The 24,038-nt window shown below is 55.2% G+C and overlaps 1 protein-coding gene across 1 annotated transcript in view; it reads left to right on the forward strand.

Moving 5' to 3' along the window:
- The window catches only part of Rbm19 (RNA binding motif protein 19), an 85,972-nt gene extending 64,503 nt beyond the window's left edge, over positions 1-21,469 (forward strand). The window contains exons 23-24 of the mRNA XM_076922621.1: positions 7,986-8,109; positions 20,288-21,469. Coding sequence (XP_076778736.1) covers positions 7,986-8,109; positions 20,288-20,385 — 222 coding nt within the window. The 3' untranslated portion in view covers positions 20,386-21,469. The remainder of the gene's footprint in view (positions 1-7,985; positions 8,110-20,287) is intronic.
- The last annotated feature ends 2,569 nt before the right edge of the window (positions 21,470-24,038 follow it).

Below are 24,038 nucleotides of genomic sequence, written 5' to 3' on the forward strand. Positions count from 1 at the left end.
TCTTCCTGCTTCACCACTGTGGGTGGATGCCCAGGGAGCCAGCGATAGGACGTGCAGCCTGAGCTCACACTGGCTGGAGATGCCATGTGGTGCAGAATGTTTGAGTGAGATCTGGGTGCTAGGATTGCTGACGAGGGGCAGGACAGAGCTTTTCCTGCCTCCCTGGCTGGTACCCGGCACCCCTGCTCAGTGCTGAATGGTGTAGCCTGCAGCACGTGATCTGTCGGATGATCAGTAGCACGTGTGTAACACGCATCCTCACGGTGGTGTGCAAGGAGGAGTCTCGAGGTGTCAGTACAGTGGGGTCTGCAAGGGATGACCCTCAAGGAAACACCCCTTTTCTAACCAGGCAGAGGACCCGAGGGGTAGGGTCAGAGCTGCCTTCCTGTTCCACATGTGTGCCCCTGAGCCCAGGTGACTCTGCCCCACTGCAGAAGCTGGTGACACTGCCCTTGGGGAGTAGCAGGGCTTGAGAACAGATGGCATGGTGCGTGTGCTGGGGACAGGGAGGCAGCTGAGTCCCGCAGGCTCTGAAGGTTCCCTGCTGTATGGAAACCTATATCCATTAGTTGTTCTGTGTCTGCTAGAATGCTGCCAGGAGCTAGGCCAGAAGTTGGGGTTTCGCCCCTACGTTTCTGTTTGGGTGTGCCTTTGGGTTGTGTACAAGCTCACACTAGAATTTGAATGGTGCTACTTTACCAGGCTTCTGTCAGCACAGCCCAGAGATACAAATTCTAGCCACGCTTGCATCTCAAGGTAGAGACTGAGGCTCAGCCAGCACATGTAGGCTAAGAGCGTAAGTAGGATCAGGTGCTGCCCAGTTTACCACCAAGGCATAAACAAGATCACACTGTGCTATCCTGCCAACTGTGGCTCTCCAGACCCTGGAGACAGAGGCCTGTCTGGCACCTCACAGACCAGAGCAAAGACCTTGCTTTCAGATGTGTCAGGCACAGTGTGAGTCAGAGGAGGGTGAAAACCCAGCCGTGAGGCTTGCACGGGGCCAGGGAGCAGCCACTGCCCTGCTCCTGTCACAGGCAGTCCCTCGAGCTCACACTGAATTGAGAAAGTGAAGCTTAGAGAAGTCTGTCAGTTCACTGGACAGTGCAGGAACTGCCTGTCACCTTCCCTGGCCACCTCATGTGGGGTTGTAGCGTGTGTGTGGGTCTGTGGTTGGATTGAATTGTGGGTCCTACATCTGCCCCCTGCCAAGGGGCTAGGGCCACTGCTCAGAGGGACAGAGGCGTGGGAATTTGACTGTGTTCACTCCAAGCTGTCACCTAGCGGACATCGCTCTATGAGAAGCTGCAGGACTCCACTTGGTGTGGGAGAACACAGTCTGAGGTCCCATGGGGAGCCAGAGCTCTTGGGTTGGGGGTCCCCGGGCCAAAAAGCAGCAGGTAACTAGTTGGTTCTCAGGCCCCTGGGCTCTCAGGTGCCACTGAGAGGCCGCAGAAGGTTTGAGACCTAAGTGGGACATACAGGCTGGATTGGCCCACAGCTGAAGGGAGGGGAGAAGCTCTGGCTATGTCCCACAGGGATGAGAGTTCTGGTTGAGGCTGGCTCAGCTTGCTTGCTTGAGTTCATGGCCTCTGTGGCTGGAAACGTAGGGCAGTCATCTGTGATTAGGCGGTGGCTCAGTTGAAAACCTTCTCCACAGTTCCCCATGGCAGGTCCCAAAGAAGAGAAATAGGCTATGGTCTTAAGATGTTTATTGTCATGGTGGAATGGATGCAAACTATACCCCATATTTTCAAGGTGGGCCTGAGGTTAAATACCTTTTGCAAGGAGGAGAGTCTGGGAAGGAATGTTTAATTTTCTAAGCCATCTGGCCTTTAGGTATCTCCTATCTGTCTTGAGGTTCTGTGGCCTGTAAACATGCCCTCTACCTGTGGAGGGGCTGGTGGGGGCATTGTCCTATGATCGATGGAGGTCTTCCGCCTTGTGTCAGTAGTCTGGAGTCTGGGAGCATGACGAAATACATGCCGTACCTTGCAGGAAACCTGCGGGGTCTCCGGCCATCTCCAGCCAGTGCTCAACCAAAAACCATGCTGTTCTTTCATGGCTCTACAACCTCACACCTGCCTTTTGAGATGCTTCAGACCTGCCAAGGCAGGAGTGGAGCCTTCCCTCTTCTGTTCTGCTGTAGCACCTGATGTTTGGGTCAGCACAGTGTGCTTGGAGATTAAACTGACTGTCCTGAGCTGATGGGATGGCTATGTGTGCAACTGTCTCTCAGAGAGTCAGGGCACAGTCTACAAATGATCCTGTGTCTGTTTGTCTTGGAAGGTCGCCTGGCTCCTCAGTGTCTGTAGTGGTTTGAATAAGAATGGGCCCCCATAGGCTCATGTATTTGAATGCTTAGACCAGGGAGTGGACCTATTTGAAAGGATTAGAAGGATTAGGTGTGGCCTTGTTAGAGTAAGTGTCACTGGAGTGGACTCTGATGTTTCAGAAGCCAATGTCAGGCTGCCCGTGCATGCGCGCGCATGTGTGTACGTGTGCGCATGCATGTGTGCGTGCACGCACACAGATTACTACATAGCTCTCAGTTACTGCTCTAACATTGTGCTCCTCACTGTGTTGATAATGGACTAACTCTGGAACTGTAAGCAAGCCCTCAATGAAACACTTTCTTTTATAAGAGTTGCCATGGTCATGGTGTCTCTTCACCACAACAGAAGAGTGGCTAAGACAGTGTCACTTCTCAGGATGGGCCCTGCTGCCATCCACTGTAAAAGTCACTCTGTGTTATGCAAAGAGCTACAACAGTCCTACCTGTGAGGTGGCATCTGGGCAGGCCAGAAGCCCCACTGGTAAAGTGTGCTGACCCAACTTACAGGCCATGAGGAGGCAATGTGAGTACCCTTCCCTAGAAGCCATACCCAGTATTTCTTCCAGGCCTGGCAGGACTTGGCTCCTTTGTCCCCCATGCTCAGTGCAGGGCATCGGCATGCATATGGCTATCCTTAGCCACCTTTGTCACCGTCCCGTCAAATGTGGGGCAGATGTTTAGGGCAGGTAGACAGCGTCTTTGGGCGTCTGTAGTGTCTGCAGCCCTCTGGCTCTGCCAGGGATGCTCAAGGAGCAGGAGGACAGGGCCAGGAGGTCCATTCTTGGTGCTGCAGACAGTGGGCATCAGCCAGTGCTCTGTAACCACATGGGACTGAAGTCCTGCCAAGGGCACAGGATGGTTTTGGTTGCTGGGAGAAATGTTGTCTTCAAGGAAAGTGCATGAAGGTTGGACCCAGCACACCACTGGCAGCATTCCAGACCTTCCATGGTCTTCAAAGATGGCCACCAGGTCCAGCCTCTTCCAGCCCTGTACTGATCCCCTACTGTCCGAGTAGACTGGCTTCCTAATGGAATCGGGGTGAGGAGGCAGGCCATGGCCTTGAACCTGAGGGCTAAGGCTTCAGTCACAGGGAATCCAAGCCATAGACCTGGATGATAGTAACCTGGACCTGGGGTAGATACTCCCCTGGGATAGGAGCCACCTGAGACAGACCCCCACCAATGGGAGTCGGGGTCTAGCAGGGTCAGGTCCACTCACAGTGTTTTGAGTAAAGAGATTTACTCTCCCAGAAACCAAGGGACTCACCATGAATAAGGATATTCCTGGTACAGATGGTGAGGAAATGTCTGGATCCTCAGGCTAGACTCTTAGGAAGAAGGGCATGGCCAGTGCTGTCATCTGCAGCTTGTGATGGGAATGAGTTCCCACCTCCTTCCCCATTCCTCCCCCAAGCCTCCTATGTACACCCCCTCTGGAGAGAGAGAGAGAGAGAGAGAGAGAGAGAGAGAGAGAGAGAGAGTGCTCGATGGCTATGGCCCCCTGAGGAGGCTCCTGAAGTGTTGAGGGTGGAGCTGAGGGTAGCCAGTGATGGCCACCAGGAGATGGCAGAGTGTGGCTTTTCTTTGTCATTCTCTATGTCAATCGGAGTCCCTCCAATTGTACTCTGGGCCATAGGCTTCCCAACAGGCCAGGGTGAAGGTTGGCGCATCTCCTGTGCCAGCAGGTGGGTGGCTGTGTCCATTCAGCAGGGACCCAAAGCCACGGGTGCAAGATGTAAAGTCAGACCATCCGGGGTGCAGTGACCCCAGCTGTGCTCGCTATCCTTGTGTTCTGAAAAACAGGCTTGAAAAGCTAAGACAAGATATTTAAGTCAGAGTCACACTGACCATCCATCCACTCAGGGTGGAGATGTGTTCTCAAGACCCTCAGTGAAGGAAGACTCTGCTTTACTGAGTAGTTACTGAGGGCAGTGTGCTTGCTAAGGGAGAGGCAGGGTGCCTTTCCTCTAGGGTTTCAGGTTTAGCCAGGGAGACAATGGGTAGGTTTCTAGAGTGGAGAACAGGTGTGCCACGCACAGGGTGGCAGGACCTTCACAAACTAGGCTACAGTTTCAATGTTTGAGGAGATGGAGCATGTAGTGGGTCCTCAGTTGTCCCTTGTGAAGTGGGAGACCAGTGAGTGACCCTTCAGTGGAATAAGCAGGCTGGGGTCATATGGTAGGAGACCTGTCGAACCTGGGGCTCCCTGGGCCATACCAAGAAGACTTCTAGCCACAGGACTGCACATCCCAGAGGACACTAGTCCCCAGGCTATTTGGGCAAAGGCAAATTGCTTGAGCCTGGGGAGGTGGCGAGGTGTTGAGGCGTTTCAATGGGGCTGGGTATATGGAAGACGCTAGTGGTGGCCCGCATTCTTCCTGCTGCAGCCCCTAGAATCTTCCATGCTTTTCAGGTGTGCCCTGCCCCTGCCCCAGTCCAAAAGCCCCTCCCTCCTTCTCCATCCCTAGGGTGCCTCAGGCAGACAGGCACATGGTGTCTCTTTAAGCATGTGCACTACATTCCCCAAGGCTGGCTCCAACCTCCAGTCACTTACTACCCTGTGGAGAAAAGCTTTGAGGACACCATACTACAGCTTGGGAAATAGGTACACAGAGCATGACCTGGTGTCTATCAGTCCTCAGCAGTCAGAACTGGGAAGGGCTCTGCTATTTTTGGAGAACCCCATATTGTGTTCTAGAAAAAATAAGAACGTTTGCAGGCAGACGCCTCCATTTCCACTCTGGCTCCTGCAGACTGAGGAGTGGCTTATGACAACATACCAGACAGCATTGTCGCAGGGCAGGGCTCTAAGCTGTGAGTGAATGGCTTCCTGAGTGTCCCCACCCCTATCTTTGCTGCTCCTAAAATTCTCTGCAGCCTAGATTCAGAGACATTAAGCAGCTTGGTTGGCATCACACAGCTTGAAAGTGATTGAACAGGGATTTGAACTGACTGCAGAACCTGGCTGCAGAACCTGACTGCAGAACCTGGCTGCAGAACCACAGCCCCATAGTCTCCTCCCTGCACCCCCTCCCCCACTATGGAAAGCCCTTTCAATGAGGGACTAATAAAATCCCAGAGGGGTACAGAAAGAGGGAGAGGCCATTAGGAACTCCTGCAGGGAACAGAAACATCACCAGGCCTTCTGAGACAGAAAAAAAGTAGATTGGAAAAAAAAAACCAAACAAACCAAAAACATGAGAAAGAAAATGAAGGCTGTGGTTGGGGCAGCTCTTCTCCTGGGCCTCCCTGCCAAGATCTCTTCCTGCTTTGTAAGTGAGGGTGGAGCAGCCACCAGATGCAGCCATGGCTGTCCCAGACTGCTGTGACCCCAGGATGCAACTCCTCAGGGACCCTCATCAGACTCCCCACCAGTTCCTTTCTTGGTCTCGAGGCACCCGGCTCCCCAAGTCCCGCCATCTCCCTGCCTCCCTCGACAGCTGAGCACCCGCGATTCTTAGCTCAGAATGAGCCATTTCGGCTCGGGGGCCAGATGCATTTTTATATCTGCCTGGAAAAAAAAATTGTAGGGGCTCTGCTGGCAGTCAAGAGAGGCTTCTAAATTAAACTTTAAAAAAAAAAAAGTGTGTGTGGGGCATAGGGGGGCTGCACCTGGCCCTTCTCAAGTGGTGCAGAGAACAAAGCATGGAAACCTTCCCTCCATTGGCCGAGTTTAACGCTTCCCCTCCCACCGACCCCCTCATCCCCAAGCCCTCCCATCCTTCCAGATTCTATTTGTCTTGAATAAACTCTGGGCACTGCCTTCATTGCCTGCTCTAAGTCCTAAAGCCTTCCAGGACAGGACCTGACCCAGCTAGGTCAGTGACTAGCCCAAGGTCATGGCCTTATTTCCCTCACACGTCCTGCAGCTTACACAACAGAAGCACACAACCTGGAGTTACAGGGCCCAAAACCAGGATAGCTTGGGATGATGTGTGACCAGAGCCTCCCTCTCAGATGCTGTCCACAGGCAGTGATGCTTGGCGTTGTACAGCTCCCAGACTCCGGGCCCCATCTCCTCTGCACAATGCTGCCTTGTCTGACACCAGTTCTTTTGCCTAGGCCCACCTCATTCCAGTGTTACCTGGTTACTGCAACCATTGTTTTCAAGCACAGTCACCTCCCAAGGTGCCCATAGCAGTCACATCATGGGCAAGGGGCAGTGCCTGGCTCCGGCCCTCACTGTACTGGTGAGTGAGTGCTTCTAGGCGTCAACACAATGAGAAAGGTCCCTTATCGCCCTCCTCCAGCTATCAGCCTGGGTGCTCTGCAGTCTTCAGGAACCCCAGAGTATCCTCTATGCCTTAGGGCTCTGTGGAGAGAAGGACCTTAAGGAAATTTGTCTGAGAGCACTGGAGATGTATGTAGACACACTGTGTGCCTCACACAGGAGATGTATGTGGACACGCTGTGTGCCCCACACAGAAGATATACATGGACACGCTGTGTGCCCCACACAGGAGATGTATGTGGACACGCTGTGTGCCCCACACAGGAGATGTATGTGGACACGCTGTGTGCCCCACACAGGAGATGTACACGGACATGCTGTGTGTCCCACATAGGAGTTATAAGTGGACATGCTGTGTGCCCCACACAGGAGATGTACAGACATGCTGTGTGTCCCATACCGAGTCACCTTGGATCCTCTTCAGGGTCCCAAATCTGGCTGCGTTGACCCTTCCACTTCAAAGTGCTGAGCTCAGAAAATTCACTTAACCTGCCTAAGACCTTGAAAAGAAAGGAAGCACAGGGTCTGACTTGCCCCAGATATGTTGACTCTATAGTTGAGAGACTTCTTAGCCACTGAAGTCTTGTATTATTGTCATGGGGTATTATCAGAAGAGTTGGAGGAGGCTGTCCCTGCACAAGGCCACTGAGCCTCAGTCAGCCATGTTTACAGAGGGCTTTGATCACTGTTGTCTAGTGATTGGATGAATGCTCAGGGCTGGTGCATCCATAAAAGCAGGAAGTAGGTTTGTGGTGTGTGTGACCTGGAAGAAGAATTGGGGGACTTGAGAGGTGACAGCCAAATGTGTCTTTCTCTTGAGGTGGTAATGGAATGTTCTAGAATCCATATGCTGATGACTGCATGTGAATACACTGATACACTGACTGTATAATTATATCTCAGTTTAGTGTCAAAGGCTGGTGGTGGGGCAGGGGAGGGGGAGCTTGGCAGAGCAAGGAGGGAGAGTGTGTTCAAGGCCTGGGGTGCCGAGCTGGACACAGAAGCCCATACTGGAAAGGACAGGAGACCAGGACAGAGACAGTGGGAACAGACAGGACAGACAGAGGACAGGCACTAAGTAACCATGAGGGAGTGTGCGTGCCTCCTCTGGTAACTAGGCAGCTGGGCTTCCCACCTGACAGCTGGGTGAGAGGCTCACCTGTCAGTGGGGTCGTCCTCCACAGATAACAGATAAGAGGCCACCCGGGAAACAGGTGACCCGCCCAGCCAGGCAGTGAGTGTGTTGACTGGTCCATTGCTTGCTGCTCCTTGGAACATAGCTCTCACTAAGTTGGTGCCAGCAACACCCCGGAGCATCGCCAGACACCCAAAGTCACAAGGGCCGGGGGGGAGAGGGGGTGCGTGAAACACCACAGCTCCTTCACTGTTCACGTGCTGCTCTTTCTGTTCCCTCCTCCAGAAAGCCTTCAGCGCTCTGTGTCATAGCACACACTTGTACGGCCGCAGGCTGGTTCTGGAATGGGCAGACTCGGAGGAGGTGACTGTGCAGGCCCTACGGAGGAAGACGGCCAGGCACTTCCAAGGTAGGAGTGGCTGACTCGGGGTGTCTGGGATTGAAAGCTGGTTCGGGGACCACCTGGATCGCTGCCTTCACTTGGGTGCAGCCCCGAGGCCTCCTGCTACTTTAAGTCACTTTGTATCAGGACAGCCACATGCACGGAGGCTTGCTTACCTTGTCCACGCCAGGCAAGCAGGAAGGGCAGGGCAGTTGTCTTTTCTGTTCATATTATAGTCTCCAATTCAGGTTCCAAAAAATGATGCCTCAGTGCTGGGAATGGGTCCTGAAGGCTGGCCCTAGGAACCATGGCATCACCAAAGTTCCAATGTGCCATTCTTGAGGGCTGTCCACTTCCTGCCCAAGCTGTATGCTCATAGCTGACTCACCAAGGTGACACTGTGGCCTTAAAGATGGTTACCCTCCTCCTGAGCCTAGCTGTCCTCATGTTTGGGACACCATAGTGACCAAGTAGGGCTGTGGGTAGGCACAGGTGAAGATGGTAGCCACTTCCCTTTGTGGGTAGCCCAGGCCGAGGGTCCCCAAAATTGAGAAACAGGAGGCCCATTATGCCTGGTGCTGAGAGATAGAGGGAAGTCAGGGAGAGGTTGAGAGGTCTGGGGGTTAGAATCACTGAGTCTCATCTCTGATGGGTGTGCGCCCCTCACGAGGATGTCAAGACTTGAACTGGAAGCCCACCTTCCAGTTCATGAATACCTTCATAGTGGTCTCCAGAAAACAGAGCAAGATAGCTACCATTGAGCCACCCAGCTAGGGACAGGTCCCCTCCTCCCACTTGCTGGCAAACAGGTTCTGGCTTAGGCTGGGGTTGTAGTCATTGGTGCTGTGACCTCAAGAGCCAGGCAGTTTCTTCCTCCCTTGCTATCCTTGGCACTGAGGTCCTTGGGTATTCTAGCTCTGGGCTCAGAGAGACAGCTGTCATCCCCTGATGGTGTTTGCTATGAGCTCTCTGTCTACAGAGCTGGGATCAGGAGCCAGGGCCAGTGCAGGACCATAGGGTACATTGTCCTGGAGGGTTTTGAGCAGTCCAGTGAGACTGGCCCTGGCCAGTGTGCTGAGAACCATAGAGATAGCATGGGGCACCAACCACAGACCCTGGCCCTCCATTGGTCTGCCCAGAGCCACACCCACCATACTTCTTACAGAGGTCACTGTCCCCTCCCCGCCCCCAAGCTAAGGAGGACCCTGTGTCCTGCCATGTGCTATTCCAGATTAACATAACACCTTCCTCTCTGCATTTGCTTGTGCTGAATGACATGGGTGCCTTGTTCAAAGGGCTGATGATGCTTCCATGTATCTGGTCCCCCCGCCCTGCCCTCTGGGTGTCGGTCATTCCATGTCATCTCCTCTGCGCCTGTCCCCATACTTTCTTGGTTTTGTTGTTGGTTTTATTGTTGTTGTTGCTGCTGCTTCTGCTGTTTGGGCTGGCTGGCTGGCTGGCTGGCTGGCTGGCTGGTTGGTTGATTGGTTTGTTTGTTTTTGTTTGTTTGTTTGTTTAATTTTCTTATGGCTTGTTATTCTGGCCAGGCCCAGCCACCCCACCCACTCGTGCAAATGTAGTGTGCTGTTTGCTTATATCTGGAGTGATCCAGTCCTATCTGGTGCCCTTGTTTAGCTCCAGCTACAAGTGATGCCAGACTTTCCATTCAGGGCTAGGAGTTTTCCAGCCCAAGCAAATGCAAAGCAGAGAGAAGCAGGAGATTGTGCACACTCAGTGGTGGGCTCACAGCTCAATAAGATCCCAAGTCCTGACGGGCAGATGGAACCTGTCTACATCGACAGGCATCGACAGCCCCAAATGCACCCGTCGGCAAATGTTTGTGGAAGGCATTCTCCCGAGGCGGGGCCCACCTCCCCTGTGGTCACCCCACCACCCAGCCCAGGCCTCTAAGACTGTGGGCTCAGCACTTCTGCTCTGTGTGGATAGAGGACCCTTCAATAAATTGAGTTCCAGAGACTGCATCATCTCCTCCCAGGCGCAAGGATGCAGCAGATGCCAACCCTTGATGTGTCTGAGCCATCTCTATGGCAGCTCCCAGCCACAGGGTAAATAATGAAACTGAGGAAGATAACCCTGTGTCTCCTCACCAGCAGCCCCAAGATGGCCGTGGGTCCTGAGGTTACCATGCATGGTTGTAACACCTCCAGGCATGCCCCTGCAGGCGCCATGACAGGTGCAAGGCTGCCAGGTGTGCAGATGCCCCAGGAACAGCATGCACCCTATCCTCCACCTTGTCCTGCACATGTGCACAGTCCTCAGAACAGGGCCATGGGCCCTCCTTTTTCCTCTGCCCTTTTCCCTGCCGAGAAAAGTACTAGCTCATTTGAGTCAGGGTCTGCATTGTTCTGAGCCTCTGGGGCCCTGGCAGAGCCCAAGGGCAAGTGGGACCTGTGCCCAGCTCCGGTGTGGGCCCTGAACATTGCCAGGAAAGTACTTGGACCTCAGGTGGATCCCTGGAAGCTCTAGCCCCACAAGGCTGCCTGCGGGCTGCAGGCTATGCCTCTCCCATAGCCAGCTACTGGCAGGAGAGGGTTGCTGGAGACACACGGTTCCTGGTCCAGGGAGACAGCTGAACTGTAGCTCAGGCCGCCTGACACAGCGTTCCTTGCCATCATAGGCCTCTCCTCCTGTCAGGACTTGCCAGGACTCAGGGAGATAGAAACTGTCATTGACCCATTTAGCAGATCAGAAAGGGCTCAGAGAGGGCCAGAAACTTATTAAGGGGTGCCCAGCCACCCATAACACAGCTGGAATGCAAACCTTAGCTTTTGGTCATTCTCTTGACTGAGGCTTTGCATGGGCTGATTCGGTCGGCAGTCGTATGTTTGGTTCCGTGTGTGTGTGTGTGTGTGTGTGTGTGTGTGTGTGTCCCCTATTATCCGCTCCGTGGCCCTGGTGAGTCTCTGTCTCAGCTTTGCCATCTTTACAGTGAACACAGGGTATCACCACTCTGGGGTCCTGTGGCTCTAGGGAGGTAACACCTGACTTCTTTTGGCCACTCTCCCAGGCTCAGAGTAGTAGACTCAGGAGGATGTAACTGGGCAGAGAAAAGGGAGAGCCTGGTGCTCCTGAGTCTCCAGGGCACAGGGCCTGGCACATAGGAGGAGGGCCCCAGGCTCAGTGCACTGCAGGCTTTCACTTCCTGGTCCCTAAAGGAGCTTTGCCTTAAGCCCCACCCCCTTGTCTGTCCCACAGGGCATCCCTCATGCTGTCTGCAGGACACCACAGTGTCCCTCCCTAGCAGGTGTTTGGGACCCACCTGGCATGCCCATAGTACAGGCCAGGCCGCAGGAGAAAGTCACCCTGAGTCAGTAGATACCTTACTGCCAGACAGTTGCCTTAGGGAGGGAGAGAGGTTGCGGTCCTCCCTAGTCCGTTCTTCCTCTCCTGACCTCTCCCAACACCCCCAGCCTCCCTGGACTATCCCCATCTGGTCCTCTCCCATTCCCATCCCTCCAGCAACCCCCCCCCCCTTCTTGCTCTCTATCTGCCACTCCCCCCTCCCCAGTCAGATATCAGATATTTGGTCTTCAGCCCCCAGCCCTGTAGTAGGTGAAGTGGTTTTCGTCTCTGCCTAGCGTGTGGGGTGTGAAAAGAGTGCTCAGGAGGGGAAGAAAGAAGAAAGTCTGCCTCTAGCTGTGTCCCTTTCTTCCTGAACGTGTTACAAACCAGCAGGGTCGCAGCATTGCGAGGCTTTCAGGGCCTGGCAGGCCACAGTACCACGAGCACAGACGGAATAAAATGGCCGGGAAGCGATCCACCGCCCAACCCATCTTAAGCACTCACAGCCAGAGAGGCCCGGCACAGGGCTTTCATTCAGCCAGGAGCGTGGCTTGGCTTCCCTCTGTTGTCTTATTCCAGCTGGGGAGGCCCGATGGGCTGTGGTTAGCGGCTGCAACTTTCACCTCCAGAGTAGGAGCTCAGACATGAGCAGCATAGCAAGTGGCCAGCCGCAGCGCCGCCGTCCCTCCACCGCCTTTATCCCCTGCCCACAGGGCCCGACAACGCTGGCCAGAGCAACATAGGCACAGAGAGCACACACAGCACAGATAGGAGGAGTTCTGGTCAGTCAGCCACTGGCCTGGCACTTGGAGCCTCCTAGCCTCACAGGGTAGGAATGGAGCCCCAGCCAGACCCCTGTCCCATCAACCCACCACCTCACCTCCAGGCCTCAGTGCAAACATGCAGCGTTCCTCTCCATATTACACACACACACATATACACACACACATACATGCATACACCCATACACGCATACATACACACAGACACACATGCATACACACACATGCATATACACATATATACATGCACACACACATACATACATACATACTTTTCCCTACTAGCTTAACCTTCCAGGGGACACAGCCCTCTCCCCCGTGCCCTAACTTACCTTGTATCAGGAATAAAGCTGGCTTCATACTGTCTACAGAGCAGATGACTGAGCCCTGTTAGAACCAGCCGTGGTCATGGCTGATGTTAGCTGAACATCTAGCATGTTCTGGGCCCTGGGTGGTGCCGATTGCAGCCACCTTCACGTTAGGTATGGGCACCAAGGTTCAGCACAGCCAGGCCATTACCCCAGCCCAGAGTTATTTAGACTCGAACATACAGACAGGCCCTGTTTGGAGCCTGGTATCTCACCTTGTTCCTCGGAGCCCTGTCCCTCTGCAGAGACGCAGCCTTGTAAAGTCTTACTTTACAAAGATGAGCTCAGCCTCAGGGAAGCCGGAGACAGCTCTGGCAAGGGCCTTTGTGCAACAGCAACACTTAGCACTTTTGCACACAATGTAAAAACCTGGTGGAACTTTAGCCTGGCACACTCGGAGAGAGACAGGTCCCATGTTAGAGGACCAGACAGGCCCAGAGACGCTGTTGACTTTCCTAGGAGCACACAGCTCGGCTCTTGTAGAACAGATATCCCATTTCCTCCTGCCCTATGATGCCCACAGTTCATGAGTCCCCAATGACATGCAGAGACATTGTAGAGAGCAGCCTCAGTGGAGGCTTTCCTGGGAGAGGGCAGGTGGCTTTGTCTTGCTCCTTCTCTCCCTCATGGATGTGGTGTTTGTGTAAGAAAGAGGGCGAGCTTCATAAAATACCAGGATTGAGTTCAGTCAGTGGCAGGTTTTCTGAAGAAAATTAAAATGGATGGATGCTACAGCATCCCCCAAGGGAAGGGGTGCATCTAACGTGGCAACTAGAACAAGCCTTCCACAAAGTCAGCTTTTCTGTGATTGCAAGGGACCAGTCAGCCAAAGACCAGCGGGAGAGAAACATTACAAGCCCAGGAACCCACTGATGCAAAGGCCCTGGGGCAAAAGTATGTTTACTACTGGAGCTCCAGCACAGAGAGTAGAAGAAACCAGACAGGAGATGCCAGCGGGGGTCTGGCCAGCTGTGGCAGGAAGCCTGACTCTGCTCATGTTGCCCTGGGAAGCCCTGGAAGACTAAAGCGAAGGCCAGCATCAACTAACCTCACGAGTCTACATCGTTGTTGCTGTGTGGGATTACAGTGGGTAGAGCTGGAACCAGGCCTGGGGATCACACTGGGGTCATCCAAAGATGGTGGCCAGGACCACAGCCAAAGGCTGCAGGGCGGGAAGCAGCTGGGAGACTGGTTGTGTTGGGGGAAGGGAGAGCTGTCCAGGGTGGCATTAGAGAAGGCAGGGGGTGGTGCCCGGGTGCTGAGCAAACCTGGGAAGCCAGGAACAGGTGCAGAGTTGGGAGTCTGACCAAGCTGGGTTTGTAACATCCCAGGATGCCCCAGGGATATTAGCAGATAGATGGATGAGTTCAGAGCTCTGGGGCGAAGGCTGGGCTGCAATATAAATTTGAAGTTATCAGCATACAGATGATATTTAAAGCCTGCCAGCGTTTCTACACACCCCCATTCCACACCTCCATCATCGGCAGGATGGCACGCTTTCGAAAGACCAGGGACCACAAGAGCCCGTTATCCCCCATCAGTCCCTGCAAATGGGCCTCCTTGATCTGAGCCATGAAGACATAATCATCGGGCTTTCAAAATCATAGGCGGAAAGTTCAAGCAAGTGAAGTCGCAGAATTTATTATTCAAAACATCCCCTGGCCGTGCCTCCTTCCAGCTCCCCAGAGATGGGGGTTTTGTGTAAGCTCCACACTTCAGCCCTTCATCTGGGCACCTCTCGTTCTTCCAGAGACCTGGCTGTGCCAGCCCTTCCACTGGGCATCCCAGACTGTAGCTCTGGGTCCCAGGAGGGCAGGGGGATACAAGAGGCTGCCTCGAGAACTCAGGGTACTTATCACTCCCCCTGGTCACCACAGCTGGTGACGGGAATTGAAGCTCACGAAGTGAAGCCATGTGGGCAGCTCCTGGCCAAGGTGCAGATGGACAGGGACCCATGGAAGGGCCTTCAGGCAGCAACCTCGGTGAAATTATACTGGGAGCCTGCAAGTCCTTGGGGCCAGCTGGGGCAGGTGTGGCCCAGCCACACCCCCTGCCTCCCTCTCACACCCCCCCCCCCCAACACACAAACACCTGAGCCTTCCACTCTGAGCGATTTGACAATGTCCTGCACACTGTGCCACCCTCCCCTGGGAGCGACTGTCCGTGCGAGGAAGGGACCTGCTCCCAATCCCACTAAATTGTTATTGACTTGTGTTCTGTGCGTTCTGCAAACATTTCTCTCAGCCGTCGCCGGCAAGCCCACGAATCCCTGCTAGGGCTAACGGGGAAGCCAGCTGTGCTGGGCCATCTCGCCTGCTCCTTCTCATCGATCACAGAATTAAACTGACAGAAGTACCGCAGGGCGGTGTGGGAGGGGCAGGGCCTGGCCACCATCCTGGGCGGGGCCCAGAGACCAGAGGATACAGGCTGGCCCTCGTACCTGACGTGCAGCCTGGCCCAACCAGGGGAAGCCAGGGAAACAGCTTCAGTGGCCGCCCTGAGTGCCTGTGATAGGCAGCAGGAAGCACGTAGACTGGAGGCCACCAGCTGAGCCATCGGGGCCTTGCCAGTGACATGTGAACACAAAACAGTATTGGATTCATCAGTGTTTGGCCACTGGAAGATCTGACCTGGAAATCAGTTTCAAGCCACTCTTAGGAAATCAGGTCCCGCTGGTCCTACATCCCACAAGGAAGCCTGCAGAGCCACTGTGCATTTCTGAGACATGCGCTCCCTGGTGCCCAGCCCACGGCACACGGTCCTCCCAACGCTGTGTCTCCTGGTTCCTCCGTCACCACGTTTCTCCATGTCATCTCTTCTTGGACCCAGAAAGAAGAGAAGATAATAATGAAACTGGGTCTCCAGGCCAAGCAGGGCTGCGGGCGCCTCCCCTTGCCTCCCCTTAACCTCTCCTTTCCTCCCCTCACCTTCCCTTAAGCTCTCCTCTCCTCCCCTCACCTTCCCTCTCCCTGTGCTTGCTCTCTCTTTGCATCAAGTTTCCTTCACCCCGACACTTGCTGCTCTCCCAAGACTGCACAGGGTTCCCAGCCCCTATAGCCCACCCTCACATAGACCAAGGACAGAAGACCCCAGGCCAGCATGTATCCCTTCCCTACCTTGGGTTAAGCCCACCATGGTCTAGGTTGGGGCTCCCCATGCACAGGACCAGTCCAGTTATCTGGACCTACAGCCAGGAAGATGCCCAGGATAGACATTTGGAGAGAAGTTAGCCTGTGGCCACTTCACAACCTCCTAGCATTTAGGTCCTTCACTCTGGGCTATTACAGTAGAGAATGTGTCTGTGAGGAGCAAACCCCACTGCCCATGTGGTCCATTTGAATACAACCCACTTAAGTAAGAGCCACGTTCCTGGCCTTTGAGGTAGGTCTTTTGGGCTTTGGATCAGTCTCTGTGTGAATACTGCCTTGTGACTCACTCTGCTCCTGCTTCTGCTGAGACCCTGAAGCAGAGCTGGCACTTTCCACTGCAGGGTGAGTGTCTGTGGCACCTTGGGCTTGGCTGTGGTATGAGGAAAAGGCCCCAGAGTGAGCTCAGCACCAGGAGAGCCTGTCTGTACCCACGGGACTTCTACAGAGCTCAGGGATCGTGTACCCAACTTGTGGGATTCCTAGAAGAGGGATCTGCGCTCAGCCTGCTGCAGCAACCTCACAGGCACCTAGAGCCCCACCCCTGCCAGTGTCCCAGCTCACCCATGCCAGCTCAGCCACCTTATTGCTGGGTGCTGGCCGTCAGAGACACTTGATGGAACACTTAACACTTCTTATCTATCTTGGCCCGTGCTTCCTGGCAACTGAGTGTACACACTTGTGCTATCCAAAGTCTTGAAGGCCTTGTGGCTGGTCACTTCCTGCATTTTGAAATGGATCTCTCCATTGTCCAGGCTGGCCTCGTACCACCAGGCTCAGACCATCTTCCTGTGCGAGCCTCCCTGGTTCTGGGGTTCCAGGGATGGCCAGCACAGACAGCTTGTGCTTAGCAATTTCCTCTTCATCCAAGAACTGATCCCAGACAGGGAAAGCTTGTGTGCAGCCTCCAGCCAGAGCGGCAGGGTCTGCTGCTGGCCCACTGGCTTCCCCTCCTGGGCTGCTTCTGTCTCGCCTGCCCCTTCACAGGGCCCTTCCAGCATCCTTTCTCCCTGTCAGCCCTCCTCTCATCCCATGGAGCCCTTTCTCCTGTTCTTCCCCGCCCGCTTGCCGGTGCCTTCCACGCAGGCGACATTGCCAGCCAGGGAAGGGAAAGATGCGGGCTGGCATTCTGTCAAGGAATTAATTGAAAAATAAAACCATTAGGTGGGAACTGGAGAAATGCAGAAGTGGGTGTTTGGAGGTTGGGGGGAGGGGGCAGGACTGGGGGCCTGTTGGGGGCCGGACGAGCTTTTTGTCAAGTTCATTTCTCGGTATTGATGTTTGGTGACAGTCACTTGTTGTTTATCTTCAGGAGCAGCTGCGCCGTGGAAGGAAAATGCACGGCTTGTTCCGTTTATTTATTTCACACCTTCCCCGGGTTCTGCTTTGTGTTTGTTTGGTGAAGGCCCACGGAGGCCTCCGACACGGGGAAGCGGGGTTTCCACAGCTGTTCCTGCCAGGCGGAGCCGGCACTCCATGTGGAAACAGGCCAGCAGGGCTGGGGGGAGGGCTGGGTGGCAGCAGCCGAGACAGGGCCCAGCTGGTCTACAGGGCAAAATGGGGAGGAGGAGGGGTCTAACACTGATACCTGGCTGTGGACTTGAGCCTGACCCATCAGTAAGGTGCACCCACCCCATTCTTACAGCCACCCCAGGAGGTGGCAGAGAGTAGGGGAGACATACTCAGGGTGACATGGCTGGTGATGGCAGATTCTGTTGGTCTGGGGTCCTGGAGTTGTGGTCACTTCCTGGCCCCTGTGTCCCAGCCCCTAGTACCTCCCTGGACAACTGTTGTTTTCTAGCCTGCAATTGAAGGAGTTGCTGGTTTGTCCTCAAGCCCTGGGCTACTCTCATTGGTTCTGTGGGTGGCAGATGGTCCATCCGTCACTCACACTGGGCCAAACAAATCAGCAAAAGCAGAAGTCACAGGGGCAGCCTCAGTGGAGCCCAGGGCTTCAAGGGGACTGGTTCCTTGTTGTAGGGCCTCTGGGGCCTCTAGATGGGGCCTGGGCAGAGTGGCACCTACACAAGGGTTCCCCAAGTATCACTAATGACAGGGAGTGAACGGAGCACCCACTTAGAGCACAGTCTGCACCCATGGGTTGCGGGGGGGGGGGGGGGTTGGGGGGGTGGCTCACATGTGGTAAGAGACAGCCCAGCGCTCCCTAGAGGCAGAGCATGGAGCATCCACTGGCAAGCAGGAGACCCAGTGGCTAAGGGAATGAGCACAGGCAAAGGTGTTCCTTGCACCTGGGTGCTCCAGAGAGCAGCTGTTCAGAAAGTGGATACAAACTTGGAATAAGGGGCCCTGCTCTGAGCAGAGACTCGGCCTGGCTGCTGCCGTGAGCACAGGCTAAGGGCGACGGATACCATGAAGTCGTCCCCAAGGCTTCTTCTCTGAGGACTGTTAGCAGGGCAGTGTTCACAAGTCCTAGCCAGAAGTCAGTTGGCTCCTGACTGGGGCTCCAAGCAAGTGTTGTCCAGTCTCTGTGGTGAGAGAAGTGTGCATGTGCGTGTGTGTGGCGGGGTGTTGATGATGGAAACCATCCTTGGCTTTGTACGTTCTTCTCTCTGCTCCTCCTGCCATAGCCTGATCCCTTTGAGCCCTGTTGTACCCTGGCCCTCGTCAGTCAGTCAGTCAGTCTCTTTGCAGACATTCTCTGAGGGCTGCCTGTACTGAGACAGTTCTAGGCATTGGAGCACAGGGGTGGGCATGACAGGCATCCCTGCCTTATAGTAAGTGACACAGCAGTGAAACCAAAAGGTCGTATGGGTACTGCAGGGGACCAAAGATGTTCCACCACAGGCATGAGGCCCCAGAGCAGCCCACCAGAGCATTCCAGACAGGCCACGGCAGTGCAACAGCCCTGAGGCAAGAGAGATGGGTACCAGGACAGGGAAGTGGCCGGCTCCTGTGGACTGGTCGCCAACAGTATGACAATTTGGCTTCCACCAGGGACAGGGCAAAGCAGAGGTTCTGCAGGAGAGGGGGATGGGCTCTAGAATTGGCTTGACTGGGTCCCTCTATTGCCTCCAACATGGAGATGCTGGGAGGACCATCACAGTGGCAGAAGGGCCTGTGCTGGAGGCCGGGGTCGGCTCTGAAACAGCAAGGATACCTGAGGGACACCTGCCCCCGGCGGCTTCTCCCCAACCAGTCTGTCCCAGATACCCACCAGAGTAGCAGCGGGAGGGGTGCCAGACACAGATGGGCCCCGCTTTGTTGTTGTCTATTTCCAGCCCTATTACCTGCCCACGATCCAATTTCCTGAGGCCATTGTGCAGCGGGCCTGAGGCGCAGAGTGGAGAGAGGACGCTGCAGGGAGCCGGGCCGCTGCCTCCCCTTTCCACAGTCGGCCATGATGACAGAGCTGACAGGCCTCGGCTCCCAGCCAGTGCCCCCACCTCCCTTGTCATCTCCAGGCAGCGAAGCCCTGCAGCTCTCTGTTCCTGCCTCTCCTACCTAGGGGTCTCATAGGACCCCCAGCCAGGGATGCAGTCCCAAACAGAAGGGCCTAGTGCATGGTGGGAGAACTCAGGCTGTGCCAGGGAAGTGTGGGGAGCTGAGGCAAGACAGACCAGGATGTAGGCTCTACAAACCTGCGGGTGATTCAGTGAGCAGCATGGTAGCTACAGAGGGTGCCCGTGGGCTCAAGTCTCCTCAGGGGCCAGCCACAGCTAAGGTGTGGGAGAGCCTAGGGAAGGCAAGGCTGATGGGGAGGGAGTGAGAGCGGCCGGGCCAGGGACTGCCATGGAAGGCAGGGTTCATATCCTTGTAAGGATGGGAAGCATGAGATGAGAGCCAAGGTCATCCATGGCTGAGCCAGGCGCTCCACCCACATGGTGCTGTTGACTGCCCTGTAGGTAAAGGGTGAGGTGACTGCACCCGGAGGGCTTCCCGGAAGGAGTTAAGAGTGTCCTGAAGGCAGGGATTAGGGTGAGCAGCCTCTTTACAAAATAGGCTTTCACTGGTGAATGGATGGTTAGACCAGCAATGGGACTGGTGAGACTAGCAGCCCAGAGCTGGCCTCCCGGGTTCCTTGTCTGTGGGGTTGTTGAGGACACTAGCGCCGTAGCATAGTAGGTACTCAGTGGTGGCATTTGGAACAGCTATGTGTCTAAATCCCTCCCCCTTGTGCCTTCCCCTTGGAAAACTCCTATGCACTCATAAAAGCCCAGATCAAATAACCCCTTTGCTCCAAAGCTACCCTCATTGCTAAGGTCCCCATACCCCTCTGGATTCCTTGGCCACTGCAGCTGTGCACCTAACATTGAGTCCACTGCTGAAATAGAAATGAAGCTGGCTTCTTCTGCTTCAGCCCAGCTGTTGCCTGGGTTGACTAGGTCTCTGGATGGCAGGGAGGAGCCAGCCATCAGGTGGACCACTGGCTCCCTAAAGTGGGTCCTTTTCTGTGTGGCGAGGGTGGGAGACAGGTGATTGCCATCCATGGGAGGCAGGAGACGCCCAGCTGAGGCTGGACTGACCAGAGCTGTGTTTGTTCTCTTCCTTGGTTTATCCCTCCCTGGCTCATCCCCCGTTTGCTCTCTCCTCGTGCCCGCCCCACACACCTCTGCCTCCCCGACTCACTGCTGAACCCTCTCCACAGAGCCCCCGAAGAAAAAGCGGTCTGCGGTGTTGGATGGGATCCTGGAGCAACTGGAAGATGCAGACAACGGTGACAGCGAGCAAGCTCTCGAGCTGTGAGCTGACACTGCGAGGGTGCATGGCCCCAGGGCCCCGGGGCCGGGCAGTGCGGTACAGGAGGTCTCCATGGGTCAGGACCAGAGGAGACAAAAGCTTGTGGCAAGTACCGGTCATGAGAACAACTTTTCTGCAGACTGCACCAGTGGCGTGTTGAGCAGCTGCTGAGCCCGGCTCCTGCACTGGGTAACGCTTGGGAGGTGACTCCGTGAGGAGCTCGGGCCTGGCGTTCTCCTGTGGCGTGACTGGCCAGACTCTGGGATGGGTGACAGGGTGCACAGCCACTGTAGACTCCTGGCAGGAATGAGCTGCTGTCTGGGCGGGGACCAGAAGCTCAGCCCTGGCCACAGCCACCAGGCCCCACCCAGCCAGGCTCCCGCAGCCCTGCTGCGCCCTCTACAGGACTGCTGGCCAGTGGACAGAGCTGGGGACTCTACCTCATCACCGGGGCCCCTTCCTAGTCTTCATGATGCATCCTTCCAAGCCCTGACCTGCATTGAACTGCACTAGCACCACTGATGGCCCTGGGAGCCCCACCGAGGCCTCGCCACACCAGAGGCTTCGAAAGGTGACTCTGGCTGGGCACCCTAGCACAGCCTCTCCATGAACGTGGATGCACCATCAGCCAGAGGAGGACACAGCACCAGTCAGGGAGCAAGGCTACAGCCCTTCACCACTGTCCGGCCCCAGACCCAGCCCCACCTCTCAAGCGAGAAGCTTAGGACTTAAATCGTTTTGAGTTTGAGGGGTGTCTGTTCAGTGCAGGTGACTGGCATGGCTATCTTAGTCATGCTAACCTCACCCATCCAACCAGGAAGACCTGAGGAGACACTAGTCTAACATTTGAGCTGTTGTCACCGAGGACTGCAGATGCACTGGACAGGACCCTGAGCACTGGGCTTTCCGACTTTATGTGAGAGTCTTGGCCTATGAATTCTTTGTGGGGATGAGGTCCTGCCTTCCAGATTGGCCTGGACCCCACGCCAGGTTCAGGAAGCTGGGGCCATGCCCTGTGGGTGGGGCAGGCACCTTGTTATAGTTCAGGGGTGCTGAGGACTAAGCAGTAAACGGCAGAGCCTAGAATTGCCTCTCCCTCTACCATGATGTCACTCTGTCACTCAGATGGCGCCCCGCACCAGCCTCCACCATGGCGATGCACAGAGGGGTCAACTTGAATGCTTGCCACACAAGTGGATCGAGAACCACGGCCCATGTCGCTGTGGGTCATTAGAAACTGACCCACCCACTCACGGTGCACCCACATGCCACAGCACCTCAGCCAGGACAGCCTAGGGCAGAAAGCTGCTGTCTGACGCCATCTTAAACTCCTCAGGTCAGAGCAGGGTCCACACCTGTGCCACTTGGCCTAGGATCTGACGACCTGTGCTCTGCCTGATTGGCCTTTGAGCCTAGAGCTCAGCAGGTGGCTTCTCTGAACCCAGGTCCCAGCACCCATGCCAGCCAGGCAAGGTGGTGTGCACCCCTAATCTCAGATCTTATAGGGTAGAGACGAACAGGTCCTTGGATGGATGGATGGATGGATGGATGGATGGATGGATGGATGGATGGACAGTGAGTCTAGCCAGTCAGTGAACTCTGGGCTGAGTGAGAGACCTGAGTTTCAGTGGATACAGTGAACGTCTGGCTTCCACATGTACCTCTTTCCAGTCCCCTCCCCACACCACCCCCGTGCCCCACTCCATGCCACATATATAATCATACACACATAAATAGAACTTGGGGGTGTCCAGTGCCCAGCACATCTGGGGAGCCTTAGAAGATGTAAGCAGAACAGGCCTGGGCCTCAGTGAGCCTCACAAGGCAGGAGGAGCCTGTGGGTCCAGCAAGCATCTGGGGGGGATAGTCTCTCTCACCAGCAGCCTGGGGCAGAGACTAGACTCAGCGTCACCCACCCCGTGGTTCCTCACACAGGTAGGCTCTGGTGGTTGGGACGTGAATACCCTCATGTGGCTCCACCCTCAGCCTGTGAGTCCTTCCGAGAGCCCAGGTGGGACTCACGGGCCAGCTGAGAAGGGACATCCAGGGAACAGAGTGGAGTCTGAGCCAGCATGGAGGTTTGAGATGGAGCAGGCCTTGTCCCGCTGGCCACTGGCTCACAGCAAAGGCTGGATGGAGGCCATGAGCCCCTAGCTCAGGTCCTAATGAGCACCCTGACTGGAAGGGTGCCTGCATCTTGTCACTCTCCAGTCAACGACAGCCATATCAGAACAGGCATCCTGTTGCAGGTGGAGAAAATAGAGTCAGCAAAACCTGACCCTCATTCACACATTCCTTCATCAAACCCAGGCTGGGCCCGGCCCTGAGGGCAAACCAGGGTACCTCTGTGTCTTCCTTGAGATATGGCATTCCTTGCTGGATGGACTCCAGAGGGTGTCCTAGGCCTTGAAATGCACACATGGGGTGCTGGAAAGATGACCCAGCAGTTAAGAGAGTTACTGCTCTTCCAGAGGACCCAGGTTCAGTTCCCAGCACCTACGTGAGGTGAGCCACACTCAAGACTACCCATTAACTCCAGCTCCAGAGGACCCAGCGCCCCCTTCTGGCTTCCACAGGCAATTGCACTCATTTGCCACACACAAAGAGACACATCAATAAAAATAAGTTTTTTGTTTTGTTTTTTTTAAGAAAATGGTCACAGGTGCAAGGCAGCCCCCTTCCCCCATATGTCCCGTCGCCTCTGCCACCCCCCTGCCCTGCAGCCTCCCCACAGTCTGCAGCCACAGCCACCGCTAAGGACGGCTGGGGCAGGATCAGCTGGGGCTGTGCACTCAGGCTTTCCCAAACAGAGCCGAGCTCAGGCTCAACATCTAATTCAATTTGTTCTGCCGAGATTGAAATATGAAATGGTTGCCAGTCAAAAACGTTCAAAGGACGGGGAAGGAGGGAGAGGGTGCCTGCCGGAATTTAAATTTTAATGAAAATGACTTTAACCCTTCGGTAAGGCCGGGAGGAAATGGAACTCACGCTCGGGTCCTGGGAATGAAGCCTCCGGGGCTGTGTGCCTGTTCTCTCTCCGTCTGCCTCACTGGGAATGGCTAGGCCTTTCCCCCTGCAGAGTGGCTTCTTAAAGCTTGGGCTGCTCCTTGCTCCCCTGTACCATGCTCTCCCCTGAAGCTGGAGCTCTCTCATGAGAGCTCTCACACACACCCCACACATTCCCCACCCGCTTCAGGACACGTCAGCCCCATCAGAGCTCCGTGTGACACCACATCCCTCCTTATGTGCGTTTATTCTAGAGAGGACTGCGCTGCCCAGGCTCGGCCTGTACTCGTGGGCCCCAACGACCCCAGCCTCCAGGCACAGAGCCCTGTGCCCACTCCTAATCCTGTCGAAGCAGGTTATTTGGGGTCAGCGCCATCCTGACGCTACACAAAGGGTTGGCACCAGCTCTATCTGGCAGTGGGGACAAGCGGCTTCCGGATCACCACCTAGACAGAGCCCAGAAATGGGAAGCATGCACCCAAGGTAAGGGAAGGACACCAGGAGTCCACACATACTTCATTATTCAATCCATGAAGTCATTTCTCAGGCGGTTGCCACAAACAGATCAACAGGTTTTCCAAGCTCTCCAGAGTATTAACAAGGGGTCATCGAGACAGCTCGTTGTCTAAAAGGTGCCTGCTGAGAAGCCTGAC

Source organism: Arvicanthis niloticus, chromosome 24 (genome assembly GCF_011762505.2).
Source record: "Arvicanthis niloticus isolate mArvNil1 chromosome 24, mArvNil1.pat.X, whole genome shotgun sequence".
In the NCBI taxonomy this organism is placed as follows: domain Eukaryota; kingdom Metazoa; phylum Chordata; class Mammalia; order Rodentia; family Muridae; genus Arvicanthis; species Arvicanthis niloticus.